At 40.2% G+C, this 15486-nt stretch overlaps 1 protein-coding gene across 2 annotated transcripts in view; it reads right to left on the minus strand.

The window, feature by feature from the left end:
• The window catches only part of LOC124720148 (zinc finger protein 729-like), a 99412-nt gene that overhangs the window by 14190 nt on the left and 69736 nt on the right, over positions 1-15486 (minus strand). For both annotated transcript variants that reach the window (XM_047245454.1, XM_047245455.1), the window contains exon 3: positions 8613-8650. In XM_047245454.1, the coding sequence (XP_047101410.1) occupies positions 8613-8650 (38 nt within the window). The remainder of the gene's footprint in view (positions 1-8612; positions 8651-15486) is intronic.

Raw genomic sequence — 15486 nt, forward strand, 5'->3', positions numbered from 1 at the left:
AAAGACCAGACTCCTCTACACATTCCCCATACTCGTGGAACTGCTTCCTTTGTATAGTTGACTCCTGACCCACTTAGCAGAACTCATAAATTCACCACCTTTTGGCGCTAGGCGACGTATCTGCAACCTACACAGTTGCAGAACAGTCTGGGACTGATTCAGACCTTCACTCCACTCTGCACCAAAGAACCACTTTCAGTTCTGCCCAGGATGCTACAGGTGGAGAGCTCCACCTTCATCTCACAAGCAAGACTGGCAGTCTTTACTAGTAAGTCGCCTGAAACTACCATAGCTCCACTCCATGATGCATTCTGTGCATTGATGGAAGTGGAAATGTATTATTCAACATTACCAGATGTGCGCACTGAATTACGATCTAAATTAAGTTTGTTGGAATACCCAGCTGTAAGGAAGAGTTTATAAAACCCTTCTATTTCAATGTAAATAAACAATTACCACCATAACCAAGTGGACAAAATAGTCTCACCACAAGGGTCTTTAAATGATTGGTCCTGCAATGATGAAGGTAGAAACCAGAAGAACCACAAAATTGGTTCTGTGGGAGTCCACTTAGAGCATGTATATATTTTTCAAAAATTCTGTTTCAGTCAAAATATCAGCTACTGCAGGAGATTTTGCATGGAGTTAAGGCACTAACATACTGAACTACCAGCAAAAGCAATGATATTCTACCACCTGAAAATGTAAAACCACACAGCACATTCTTATTTGTTAACATCTCAGTGGAAAATCAGGATATCTGCAGATATTTCTGCTTTGATCGCCACATGCAAGTCAATATATTTTATTTCAGTGAGACATACTTAAGCATACCACAGCTGTTGGTCTGAACTTCTGAACAGGACAATCTGAATTTAAAGCATATTTTCCAAGCATGTGTAGGAGCTCACATGTCACTCAATGAATTCGTTATATGTGAGGACTGCCAGAGTAACTCTCAGTATAGCTTGCTGGTTACAGATAAAACTAGTAAATTGAATGAGGGTCAATAGAAACAAAACTTCAACAAGTTTCTTCAGAAAGGCAATGCACCAAAACGTGCCTGTGTCAGTATATTGTACACTATGTACAAATTTGCGCATGTGCTGCACAAACATTCAGAGGACGCAAAGCAAGTGCGTTTGACCAAAAAATGGAGCCAATCAACACTAAATTAATGGAACTGAAGGTCTTGTTAATGAAGGTGCTACAAATGATGTGTTGTTGAATGCTTGAATACAGCAATGTGAACTGTGTGTCAATGAGAAATTAAAGAAGTCAATGCAAAACTAACGTATATGTGGAACAACAATGTGATAGCTAAGACACTTCACTCCCATCACCACCAATTGTCTCAAAGTATATGGAAGTTGTAAATTTTCAAAAATGGCTTAGTATACAGCAGCATGTTGGCGAAAAAGTGTAATGTTAAAAACTGAGGTGCAGATGGCAATTTGACAGGAGTTACTTTTGTGAAGGTTAGGTCAACTGCAACGAGACGAGCATCTCTCAAACAATTAGCCAGTGTGGAGATACTGACATCAGAGAACATCATATACAGTGCCGCTATGTGTGGGAAATACGGGAGTTATGCTGACTGATGGTGGGGCTTATAAACCAAACTGCACCTTCCAGTGTGACACCAACGTGAATTCTCTCTCCTGACTTTAAACTGCATGCAAGAATGAAGAGCAACGCCATGGCCTGGCTACTGGGACACATTGCCTATGCTAATTTTGAGATACGACAGTCACGCCATGCACCGACAGGCTGAAAGAGCTGTCAGGGACTATGGATAAAAGCAGAAACAGGAGGAGTAATGCTGAGTTAAGACAGAACATATGGGGGTCATCAGGGCAAAACCATATTTGTTAGGTAAGCACTCAATATGCTTAACCAAGAAGGCAATAAGAACAGGGAACAAGTAATTTCAAAGATTGCCTAGGTTGTTACAGTTAATAATTTCGAAAATGTCAAATGTTAAAAATATACCCTGAAACTCTAAAAACATGTGGTCCAATATTATGCATGACCAATGCATGTAAAACCCCAAAAGGATGAACGGAAGTCTCAGAGCGAGAAATAGAGCAATAGCAGCTCCACATAATGTAGGTAAAATAGTCGAAGTTCAGACACTGAGACACTGAACAATCCACCTCTAGTAACTAAATGAAATCATAGCTCGATTATGACTGCTTACAGCTTCAGCTGGTAAAGAGAATGCAGATCACATGAACAAAATATTATCGATCTTACCTGAGCTTAGAAAAATATACATCATCGAGTAATTGAGGAGAGAGTTGTTCATGAGCTTTACAGACCTGCATGCAGAATATTTCTGATAATATGAGGAATGGATTATGTATGGTAGGCTGATCTCAAATACACAAGACTACTAACAATCAAATAATGGTTTCTCAGGGTCACAGACACATTCCAATTTCGCTTGGGCCTTACCTTTGAAAGGAAAGATAGGGAAGGAGGTTTGAGAGGTTTCTGAACAATTGTTGCACACAGGACTAATCGACTGTCCAACAACCTTGAGACATGATGGAAGTGAATTTTACGACAGGCAGTTCAAAACAGAATTGGAATGATGTGGGATAAATCACTATTCAACATTCTCCCATTTGGAAGCTAGTATTGCCAATTGGTTGCACTGAACAATTAAAAACCGAATGTGGAAGCAATTGATCTTCAACATATGTGCAAATGGCTGAACATACAGCCACAAATCATTGACAAGTATAATCACATTATTCACCACAGAATTAAGAACAAACCTACTGATGTCACAAATGAATTACGGGAAAGCTTTGAACCCAATATTTTCCTCATAGAGCTGGTCATAAGATGTCAAGGGAACAGGACTTTGATGAAATGGGGTAGTTTCTCATCAAAGCTCAACAGCTGGGTGAACACTCACAATCCTATGTAATATGAACAGCAAAGCTCAAACCATGCAGTAGTGGGACATGAGTGCTAGGAAACGTATCAACAAAGTTGGAGGTGGTATTCTCGAGAATCTGCCATCAGAAGTTTGTATCTCTGGATACAATTTCTGTATAGCTGGAACAAAATTGAAATAGCACCTAGCTTATGGTGATAAGGGCTTTAAGGTTCTGGACAGTGTATGCAAAGAGGACAACACTGCCTACACTACAAATAAATCTCATCATATTGCAGACCAAATGCTCACTCATTGATAAGGCTGTGCAAGTATGTCATTGATAAGGCAGTGTTTGCTTGAACTTAAATTGGATACCGGACTAACCTTCAAGCAATACTGAATGCAGCTCACTGCATACTAAAGAAGAAAAACCTATGGGATGTTTAAAAAATTGGTATATATGAAGACAGTAACTGTTCTCGAGAGAACAGATACTGTAGATGACTGTGCAGCTTTTCCCTGGAATAAGTGATAACTGAAACCCTCAGCTGCTGACAGGTGTTGTTGATATACCTCGATGTGGACAGCTGAAAATGCGTGCCCCGACCGGGACTCGAACCTGGGATCTCCTGCTTCTATGGCAGACGCTCTATCCATCTGAGCCACCGAGGACACAGAAGAATAGCGCTACCGTAGGGACTTATCACTTGCACACTTCCCGTGAGACATTCCCAACTGTCCACAATTCTACCTATGTAATGTACCTTGTAGACATTTCCAGTGAAAAGCTGCACGGTCATCTACAGTATTGGTTCTTTCGAGAACAGTTACTGTCTTCATATATATAGTTAAAGGCTACCCAGCCATTGACCTTCGTCTGTGCGAATGCGCACAGATTGCCCAAACTCTTATGGGAATCGCCAAAGTGTGCGCGAGTAATGAGTGAATGAGCAAATGTCTGTAAGTTACAGCCACTGGTTTCATTAGATAGGAGAGCTGAAATCATATTTCGAGCAGTACAGAGTGCCCGAAAATGCGAAAATTAATTACAAACAGCAAAAGGCATAATATGACCATGGAGGCCATCGCTATCATTAAAGGCCTATCTTTACAAAACAGGAAATGGCTTGGGCTGTACATTTAAAAAAAGGCCCACAGCAATGGTACTGGAAAGAAGGATTAAAAACATAAGAGCTGCTTAAACTCGCCAGAAAATTTAAAATAACGAGATTTCACAGCGTTTTTATGTAGGATACACTGCCTGAGACAATGTGGAAATACAAGAAACGTGGAACTGTCAATTTGGATGTTGTTTGGGATACGGAGCTCTTGATGATTTAAGGCCACCTGAAGAATTGTGTTGTCACTTCACCAATAGGAACCAGCTCCTGTACAATGTTCGACTCTACCATGACATCAGTTGATACCTCTGAGGATATTTCTGCATGATACTTTTCCTGAAAATTGCATAAAAACAAGAAGTATGCAAGTCTCCACATCATCTGAATCTACGATGTAACGACGTTCACTCTAATCCTAATTGATATAAATTGAAAGCAAACTACTTTCCTCCAACATATGAGCATGGGGTAGTGATGTGCTGCATTGGCTGGTCTGGAAACACACAAAAGCATGGCTAACGTCACTGAATTAATAATAAATTGCATCTAGGGAATGGGGAAGTTGTGGCAATACCTCCTGGCTCTTGCGACACTGACAATTCATATGCATACTTGAAACGTTTTCTTAAAGGATTTGAGGTACATGCAAACATTAATATGTTGAAATCAGAGATAAAAGCAAAACACATTGAGGACCTTAGTCACAAATATTCAATAGGATGGCTACTAGGTGTCTCGAAAGGTCAAGTGATGGTGCATAATACTGATAAAATTTTTTTAGTTATCAACCGGTGGCCATATCACCTGTCAGTACAATTCGTGTAGAGTGTAATAATATTGCAACGAATTTTCTAACTTGACAACAGATTAGTCCATACTATTTATGCATTTTTTCCTACAGTGTGTCCTGCCTATACGAGTGAAGAAAATGAAGTCCATAATGAACATGGGCTTCTACATGAAGGTTCACAACCATCAGGAATGTGGCAAGTATCGTGAAGTTACACTGCTGAAGCAGAAGCCAAAAGTGAACTCCGGGAGGTAACGAAGGAGTATGGCGTGCCCCATACTGGCAGACAAGGGAGTCATTGAATAAGAGGGAATAGGACAAGTGGCCAGGTGTGAAACGGCATGCCTATCCAATGAGGACATCATGCCAGTATGACTAGCAGCTCAGCGTCTTCTGCATATACTCTCAACTGGGCTTGTAAAAAGCTGCCAGTAGCGAAACATATTCCATAATAGTGGAGTGTGTTACGACTGCACATGATGGACAGAGGTGCTGAGGAATGAACTAAACACCCACAGTCTAGTTATGAATGGGCATGGGATAAAAAAATGGAGGAGGGTTGTCTGATCCTCTACCCTGGAAGTACCACTTAGGACTGGGTACTATGTACAGCCAGGTAAGAATACATGGGATGACCAAGAAAGTTTCCTATCAGACATGAGCGCCAGGAATTTTCTAGTTACAGCGAGTGGAAGAACAAAAGGTGCAAGATTTAAAGAGGGTGTAAGATACTCATTCCGCCTCCAAATATTCATATAAAAGATTTTGGCAGTGGAAAAGTGAAAGCCACTGCCCATGCCTCACGAGAAAAGACGATAGGAACGACGCTGAAGACGCCGCTCAAGGAGACAAGTTGATGTAGAACTGCAACAGATTGTAAAATCATTGACGAAAAGGGAGCTGAGATGCCTGGTGGGAGAGTCCACAATATGGTTAATTGGGATAGCAAAGATAATGATACTCTGTACGAGTATTCAGGCTTCTCCTTTTCCTGGATAAATGTGACACAGCCAAACCATATAAACCTCGAGAAAACTTTGTCTTTCAGAACTTCCTGTAGTAAATGGGGGCAAATACCTCTGAAGCCCCGCATGTATAGAATACAGAGAATACCAGCCCTCTAGCAGATGCATCAGGATGATGTTTCAAAATGTGAAGAGCACATTTCTGCAAGCAAATCACATCGCTGCATGCCTCAGTCCACCAGGGACCAGGACATGCTACAGTAAACTTGAAGTGCATGGTATTGAACATACTGCAGCAGCAAGGATAACGTTCAGAAGACACTTTACCTGGTCATCACATCTGCGTACAGGTCATGAGGGAGGAGTAAAGCCTCCAGTCGGCCTTGGAAAGCTGCCAATTGGATTTGCACTTAGGTGGGATAGGAGTCGGTGAATGGATAGCACATAGAATGTTATCACTTGAGTATGTGTCAGAGGGAATGGGCCATTCAAGACGATGGATGAGCTGGACAGTGCAGAACGAGAGGTCCAAATGGTAATAAATGTGCATGGAATCTGAAAGGAACGTGGGTGCTCCAATGGTAAGAGAGATGATTCAGAAGGTCAGTTAATAGGGAAGCTCTTGGACAGGTTCTCCATGAGCCCCACAGCAGATGGTGGGCATTAAAGTCGCCATGCAGCAAAAAAGAGTAAGGGAGCTGAACAATGAGCTAGAGCAAGTCCAACTTGGTAACAGCAAATGATGGTGGGGTGTTGATGTTACAAAGAGAAAAGGTGAAATGAGGAAGGAAAATGCAGACTGCAACAGCTATCAGTGGAATGTTTAATGAGATGGATCACCAGCATGGTCTCCCTGCGAGGTGGAATGGTGTCCTTGGGGGAAAGGTTATAGAGGACTTGAAGGAATTTTTTTTTTCTTGGAAGCAGAAAACAAGCGGACACTGAAATTCCAAGGGCAGCTGTAATTCCTCCTTGTTGGATCTAATGCCAGGAATGTTTCATTGGAGAAGAGTTATAATGGGGATTGGGGATGAGGGAACAAATGAAGGTTAGTCACCCTGATGCCTGCTGGGTGCCAGCCTTCAAAACTTCACTGCTACAGAGGGCAGAGGCTGGAGAATACTGTTCCATGAGATCTACGAACATACTAGCATTCTCCCTTGGTCAGCCAGTGAATTCCATGGCAGAAAATCGGTAGGCAGTGGGCACCAGCAAAATGGAGGTCAGCTGGGTGAGGGTGTATGTGCCAAAAGCACTGAAGGGGATCTCCAAGTCAGGAAAGGAGAAAACCGTTTGTTTTTTGTTTCATTTCTTAGAGCTTTCTAGTTGGAAGATGAAGACCATGTTTTTGGCTGTAGAAAGTCTTTGCACAAGTATTGCTTTTGATGTTTCAGCCTGACAGTTGTGCAGCAGGTGATTTCGCCACCAGGGCAAAGATCTGATGGCTTGTTGCGCAGCTGTAGGAGGAGTTGGGATGCTACTGTGGATTGAGTGATTTCACTACTGCAATACTGAACTTGAGGTTGCAAGTCTCGGTGGGCATAGTCTCCATTATGCATGGCATAGCAAAAACGGTACTGTAAATGCCAGATGGTAAAATGCACGGATTTAGACTAGCTAACAACTTCAAGTAACAGGGTGGGGTTTTATGTCTTTGACTCGGATCTCCTGGATGGGAACAGGATAAATCTTGAGGAGTGATGCTGTACGCAGTTGTTGGGCTTGAAAATCGCAATACATCTTCAGAAGCAAAGTTGCATTACATAAATGAGAAAAGAATTTCACAGGGCCTGCAACTGCAACAACACCTTTCGGAATAATGCACGCATAAAACGTAGCAAAGGACTGACCACCTCTGGTACGTGATACCATGAGGAACTTACGTGCAGCTGAGAGGGACTTCAAATCTTTAGCCTCATTCTGTTTATGTTTAGTAGACACACTAAGATGGTGATATTGAGTCACTGAAAAAAAAATCCCCCATTATTGCCAACATCTCCAATGGCATGTTCCCTCCACCCTAAGTGACTGTTCACACCTCAGGCCACACCTCCCGAACTCCAGGCAGAGGGACCAATAGGCATTTGGGAAGGTAACAGCTTAGGCAGTCACCCCTCTCTGTGCCTGGCCTGTATCAGAGGGTATGTGCAAACCGTACCTGTTGACCTGGAGCTGGGAATTGCGCATTACCTTGTGAACTATGCAATACCTTGTCACCTGTAATGTGTGTAATGAATGGGCAAGCCTTCAGGAACACACTGGGATGAAGGAGAAACAAAGAGAATGAGGATTCAAAGGTTAAGTCTTCACAACCTTACTGAAACTGGCACCAGCTAATTATGTTTCTTCTTGATGGTGGCCCATAAACTGTCACCACTACAAGCTTGTGTGTTTCCTGAGCACCACTGTGGCACAGCATTGAAAGAGCTGTTCAACACTATATTCATTAACCTAGAAGGCTGGGAATCAGCTCAAATTTTTGGGTATATAGCCACTCACTCTTTCTTCTTTCTTCTTCTACGTCAGTATGACATTAGCTTGTGCCCATCAAGATGAATCTGTTGAATTTCATGTGATGTTCTGCATTAAGCACAATACAGCTGCTGATATACCACCTGAACTTTTATTTTCCTGTATGGATATTAGACATTTGCTCTATTTCTCTACCAACAGTCACATAATGGTTGTTGCAGAGAATAGCATAACTGACCATACTATCTTGTAATGATGTTGCTTATTGGTAATACTGAATAATTACAGTAGTGCATTTTATATCTTAAGTACTTTCACAAGTAATAATAATTTTTATTTCTCACAAAGTTCTGCAGTGAATTATGAAAACTTACCTTGCACTATCAGATGGGTATCTTGTTGAGGTTTCCACCTGAAATATTTGAAGAAATTACCAGTGATTTACAACAGATAAGACAGTAAACAGATTTCTATTAATGCCCAACATGTGATTGGTCCACAAAATGCTGTAAGTGAGGCTTCAAAATATCATTAAAGAGGACATAATAAACTGTTGCAGTTAATGATAGTAAGAATTCACTCTCCATTTTCTCACTTTGTTTTCAGTACTGTAAATAACTACACAAGCCAATAATTCAGCTGTGGCCATACTTCTTATTAGACACTTCACAAAGAAAAGTGACTACAAGCATCTTTAATCTGTCATGCTTTTACACCTTGTGTACGATTTTCATTCACTTTTGTTTATTATGAAAACTGCCACCCACTGACAATGAATCGACCATCATAAGTGAAACATTTAGGTCTCTGTCCTCTGGGCAGCCCATACCAACTTGTAGAGGTGAGGAGTGACTTCTAAACCCAACAGCAAGTTACAAAAATGGCTCTGAGCACTATGGAACTTAACTTCTGAGGTCATCAGTCCCCTAGAACTTAGAACTACTTAAACCTAACTAACCTAAAGACATCACACACATCCATGCCTGAGGCAGGATTCAAACCTGCATGTTCTAAAGATTGGGAGTTAGCAGTGTAGTACATCTGGAGACTAAGGCATATCGCAACCACAAACAAATGTGCACAGTCAATGGCAAGAATAGGAAATAACAGTAATCAAAAAGCCAAGGTCCAGTCATCCTTGAAGAAGAGCAAGGAGGGTGGACAGAATGATTTGTAAGCAATCAGCTGCTGCTCCAAGAGAAGCTTCTCAACAAAACAGGGATCATCTGAAGCAACATAAGGGACTGAGCTGACACATGTCTAGTCACTTAGTAACAGGTGATTTACATGATAAATGAAATAAACCCACTCATAAATTCAAAAAATTAGAACTGGATAGAGTTCCCAAGGAAACCCCGAACTTGGAGTGCCAAAGACAAGTCTAAGGTTTTATGGAGTGACAAAAGTTAATTTAACGTATTTATTTTCTGATGGTGTCCAGTATACAGGGTGAGTCACTAACTATTGCCACCAAGAATAATTCTGAAATTATGTAAGAGTTGAGAAGTTTGTGGGACAAAAGTTGCAGGATAGAATGGGGGCCATAATATGACTTGGGTTTTATGTTGCTTCAGAGATATAAAGGTCAACTTTCTTTTTTTAAATGTGTTGCTATGGTTTGATATATATTTTCTTATAGCGGCTACGGAGACAATTTCAATTGTGTGTAACAGTAAGGTCTCTGAAGGTCAACAAAGCGTCACAAAGGTGGCATGAACATCCACTTACAGGTGTTCAAAGTGATGGTCATTGGTATGAATGTAGTGCTGCAATGATCTTATCATGGACTGAGTGGTATTCCCTATCACATTGACACGTGTCGAAGAACATGCTCTAACAATTCTCTCTCATATATTTTCAGGTGTAGCTAGAATGTCTTTATGAACAATCTCCTTCGCAAATACCCAGGGATCAATGTTGGGGCCATTCCTGTTCCTTATTTATATAAATGATATGCCCTGTAGTATTATGGGTAGTTAAAATATTTATGTTTGCTTATGACACTAGGTTGGTAGTAAAGGATGTTGGGTGCAACATTGGCTCAGTTTCAAATAGTGCAGTACATGACCTCAGTTCATGGCCTTTAGAAAATAAACTAATGCTAAATCACAATAAGACTCAGTTTTTATGGTTTCTAACATACAATTCAACAAAACTTGACATTTTGATTTCACAGAATGGGTCTATGATTAGTGAAACTGAACAGTTCAAATTTCTAGGTGTTCAGATAGATAGTAAGCTGTATTGCAAAGCCAACATTCATGATCTTGTTCAAAGACTTAATACTGCCATTTTTACTATTCGAACGGTATCAGAAGTGAGTGATCGTTCGACATGAAGATTAGTGTACTTTGCTTATTTTCATTCACTTATGTTGTATGGTATTATATTCTGGGGTAACTGTTCCCATTCTAAAAGGTTATTTTTGGCTCAGAAACGGGCGGTTCGGGTAACAAATGGTGTGAGTCAAGCGCCTCTTGTCCACTTCTGTTCATGAGTCTGGGTATTTTGACATTGGCCTCTCAATATACAGGGTGGTCCATTGATAGTGACCGGACAAAATATCTCACGAAATAAGCGTCCAACAAAAAAACTACACCGAACGAAATTCGTCTAGCTTTAAGGGGGAAACAGATGGCGCTATGGTTGGGCTGCTACATGGCGCTACGTTTTTTAAAATAGGAACCCCCATTTTTATTACATATTCGTGTAGTACGTAAAGAAATATGAATGTTTTAGTTGGACCACTTATTTCGCTTTGTGACAGATGACGCTGCAATAGTCACAAACGTGTATATACGTGGTATCACGTATCATTCTGCCAGTGCATACGGTATTTGTTTCGTGATACATTACCCGTATTAAAATGGACCGTTTACCAATTGCGGAAAAGGTCGATATTGTGTTGATGTATGGCTATTGTGATCAAAATGCCCAAGGGGCGTGTGCTATGTATGCTGCTCCGTATCCTGGACGACATCATCCAAGTGTCCGGACCGTTCGTCGGATAGTTACGTTATTTAAGGAAACAGGAAGTGTTCAGCCACATGTGAAACGGCAACCATGACCTGCAACAAATGATGATGCCCACGTAGGTGTTTTAGCTGTTGTAGCGGCTAATCTGCACAGCAGTAGCAGACAAATTGCCCGAGAATCGGGAATCTCAAAAACGTCGGTGTTGAGAATGCTACATCAACATCGATTGCACCTGTACCATATTTCTATGGACCAGGAATTGCATGGCAATGACTTTGAACGTCATGTACTGTTCTGCCACTGGGCACAAGAGAAATTACAGGACGAAGACAGATTTTTTGCACGCGTTCTATTTAGCGACGAAGCATCATTCACCAACAGCAGTAACGTAAACCGGAATAATATGCACTATTGGGCAACGGTAAATCCACGATGGCTGCTCCAAGTGGAACATCAGCGACCTTGCCGGGTTAATGCATGGTGTGGCACTATGGGAGGAAGGATAATTGGCCCCCATTTTATCGATGGTGCAATGTATGCTGATTTCCTACATTATGTTCTACCGATGTTACACAAAATGTTTCACTGCATGACAGAATGGCAATGTACTTCCAACATTATGGATGTCCGGCTCATAGCTCGCGTGCAGTTGAAGCGGTATTGAATAGCATATTTCGTGACGGGTGGATTGGTTGTCGAAACCATACCAAGGCCCGCACGTTCACCAGATCCGACGTCCCCAGATTTCTTTCTGTGGGAAAAGTTGGATATTTGCTATCGTGAGCCACCGACAACGCCTGACAACATGCGTCAGCGCACCGTCGATGCATGTGCAAACATTACGGAAGGCGAACTACTCGCTGTTGAGAGGAATGTCTTTACACGTATTGCCAAATGCATTGAGGTTGATGGACATCATTTTGAGCAATTATTAATGTGGTATTTACAGGTAATCACACTGAAATAGCATGCGTTCTCAGAAATGGTAAGTTCACAAAATGTTCAAACAGTCGAGTGTTCTGTATTTTAATTTTAAAAAACCTACCATTACCAATGCTTGTCTATTAATTGTGAGCTATCGGTCTATTACAGCGCCATCTATCACAAAGCGAAAAAAGTGGTCCAACTAAAACATTCATATTTCTTTACAATCCTACACGAATATGTTATAAAAAATTGGGGTTCATATTTTAAAAAACGCAGTTGATATCCATTTGATCTACTGCAGTGCCGTCTATCGGGCCAACAATAGCGCCATCTGGTTTCCCCTCCAAGCTAGACTAGTTTCATTCTTTGTAGTTTTTTCGTTTGAAGCCTATTACGTGAAATATTTGGCCCGGCTACGATCAATGGACCACCCTGTATATATTCCTTATTGTCGTTTCTTGTTACCAATATTAGTTAATTCACAAGAATAAGCAGCTTTCACTAGGTTAATACTCACCAGAAATCAAACCTGAATTTGGATTGGACTTTCTTAACCCTTGGGCCAATAGCTCTGCAGTATACTGCTGCATCTGTTTTCAATAAGGTACCACCCGAATTCAAAACTGTTTAGCAGTAATCCACGCGCTTTCAAATCGAAACTGGAGTTCTGGGTCACTCTTCGTATTGTCAAGGAGTTTCTTGAAAAATTAAGCTGATTCTTATAGTATTGGTGATAACGTTTACTTACACATATGGACCGACATTTTCAGGTTCATGAATATTTATTTTTATCTCTTATTACTGTTATGTTGTTATTTCATGTACTGACACGTTCCATGACCTTTGAGATTTGCTCCTCAATTTGGTCCTGTGGAACTTCATGTGTAAATAAAATAATAATAATAATAATAATCCCCATGGAGGCCCAGGAAAAGAATAGGCCTCCGGTATGTTCTGCCAGTCGTAAAAGGCGACGAAAAGAACAAACCACTAATAGGGCTAACCCCCTTTTAGTGTGATTAGTTGGTTCAGGACAGAACTAATGAAGCCTTGGACAAGCGTCGTCATGGTCGGGGACGACGCTTGAACCCTATGCCCGCCCACAATGGTAACGATGACACTGCTAGCCAACTGGAAAATGATTTAAATCCAAATAGAGATGTTTCGCAGGATATGCTTCCTGCAACCACCCTAGAAGGAAAACAAAGACAGAGGACGAGATGGTCAGATGAAGTTAATCGACACCTCATGTTCTGTTATTACCAAGCAACAAACCTAGGAACCAACACAACTGGATACAGATCACAAGAATACACAACATTTATTACCAGATACCCAGAATTAAAATTTTTAACAGAACAACGACTAGCTGATCAGATCCGTGTAATAATCAAAAATAACAGGATACCCCAGTCAGAATTAAAAAACATCAAACAACAAGTACAACAAATACTGAAACAAAATATTGTGCAATCAGAAGAAGAAGAAAATACAGTAATGGACTCAAACATCCCAAAGCAAACAAACAAAGAACAACATGCACCAATTAAACAATCAGAGGAAAACGAAATCTTAAGACAGCCACCAGAACAAGCACAAATAGAACACGAAGTGACACAGATGTTAGATATAGAAGAAAAATTTCAGCTAACATATATAGAATACAAAGACACAAATACAGACATTAGACCATTCTTGCATAGACCACCAAATAACCCACAAGTCGAAACAACAATAAAAAGTACCAACACAATCATACACAACAAAATAAATGAAAACACAACTATGGAAGAGTTACAACTACTGGTTTATATAGGAGCATTCACTACACTAAATATACACACTAGGCAGAGATCAGAACCAACCAACACAGAAGAAACCCACAAAACCAGCATGGCAACACAGGTTACAGATCAAAATAGAAAAACTGAGAAAAGCCATCGGACAGCTAACACAATTTATAAGAAATGAAATCTCGGAAAAAAAAAACAAAAGGGTTAGGTAAAATCTCACAACAAGAAGCGATAGAGCAATTAGACGAAAAGAAGCAGAAATTACAAGCATTCGCCAAACAACTCAGAAGATACAAAAAAAGTGAAAATGGAAGGAAACAAAACCAAACATTCAACATAAACCAAAAGAAATTTTACCAGACAATAGATAACACACACATTAAAATAGACAATCCACCAAACATAACAGAGATGGAACACTTCTGGAGCAACATATGGTCAAACCCGGTACAACATAACAGGCATGCACAGTGGATACAAGCAGAAACAGACACATACAAGATGATACCACAAATGCCTGAAGTGATAATTTTGCAACATGAAGTCACCCAAGCAATTAATTCTACTCACAATTGGAAAGCCCCTGGAAATGATAAAATAGCAAATTTCTGGTTAAAGAAGTTCACCTTAACACATTCACATCTAACTAAATTATTTAACAGTTACATTGCAGACCCATACACATTCCCTGATACACTTACACAAGGAATAACTTATCTGAAACCTAAAGATCAAGCAGACACAGCAAACCCAGCTAAATATCGCCCCATAACATGTCTACCAACAATATACAAAATATTAACTTCCGTCATTAAACAGAAATTAATGACACATACAACACAAAACAAAATTATAAATGAAGAACAACAAGGCTGTTGCAAAGGAGCACGAGGATGTATAGAGCAACTGATAATAGATGCAGAGGTGACATATCAAGCTAAAACTAAACGAAGGTCGCTACACTACGCATACATTGATTACCAAAAAGCTTTTGATAGTGTACCCCACTCATGGTTACTACAAATATTGGAAATATACAAAGTAGATCCTAAATTGATACAGTTCCTAAACATAGCAACGAAAAATTGGAAAACCATACTTAATATCCAAACAAATTCAAATAATATCACATCACAGCCAATACAGATTAAGCGCGGAATATACCAAGGAGACTCATTAAGTCCTTTCTGGTTCTGCCTTGCTCTGAACCCACTATCCAACATGCTAAATAATACAAATTATGGACACAATATCACTGGAACATACCCACACAACATCACACATTTGCTATAAATGGATGATCTAAAACTACTGGCAGCAACAAATCAACAACTCAACCAATTACTAAAGATAACAGAAGTATTCAGCAATGATATAAGTATGGCTTTTGGAACAGACAAATGTAAGAAAAATAGAATAGTCAAGGTAAAACACACTAAACAAGAAGATTACATATTGGATAACCACAGCGACTGCATAGAAGCGATGGAAAAAACAGATGCCTATAAATATCTAGGATACAGGCAAAAAATAGGAATAGATAATATAAATA

The sequence above is a fragment of the Schistocerca piceifrons genome, chromosome 11 (genome assembly GCF_021461385.2).
Source record: "Schistocerca piceifrons isolate TAMUIC-IGC-003096 chromosome 11, iqSchPice1.1, whole genome shotgun sequence".
Lineage (NCBI taxonomy): Eukaryota > Metazoa > Arthropoda > Insecta > Orthoptera > Acrididae > Schistocerca > Schistocerca piceifrons.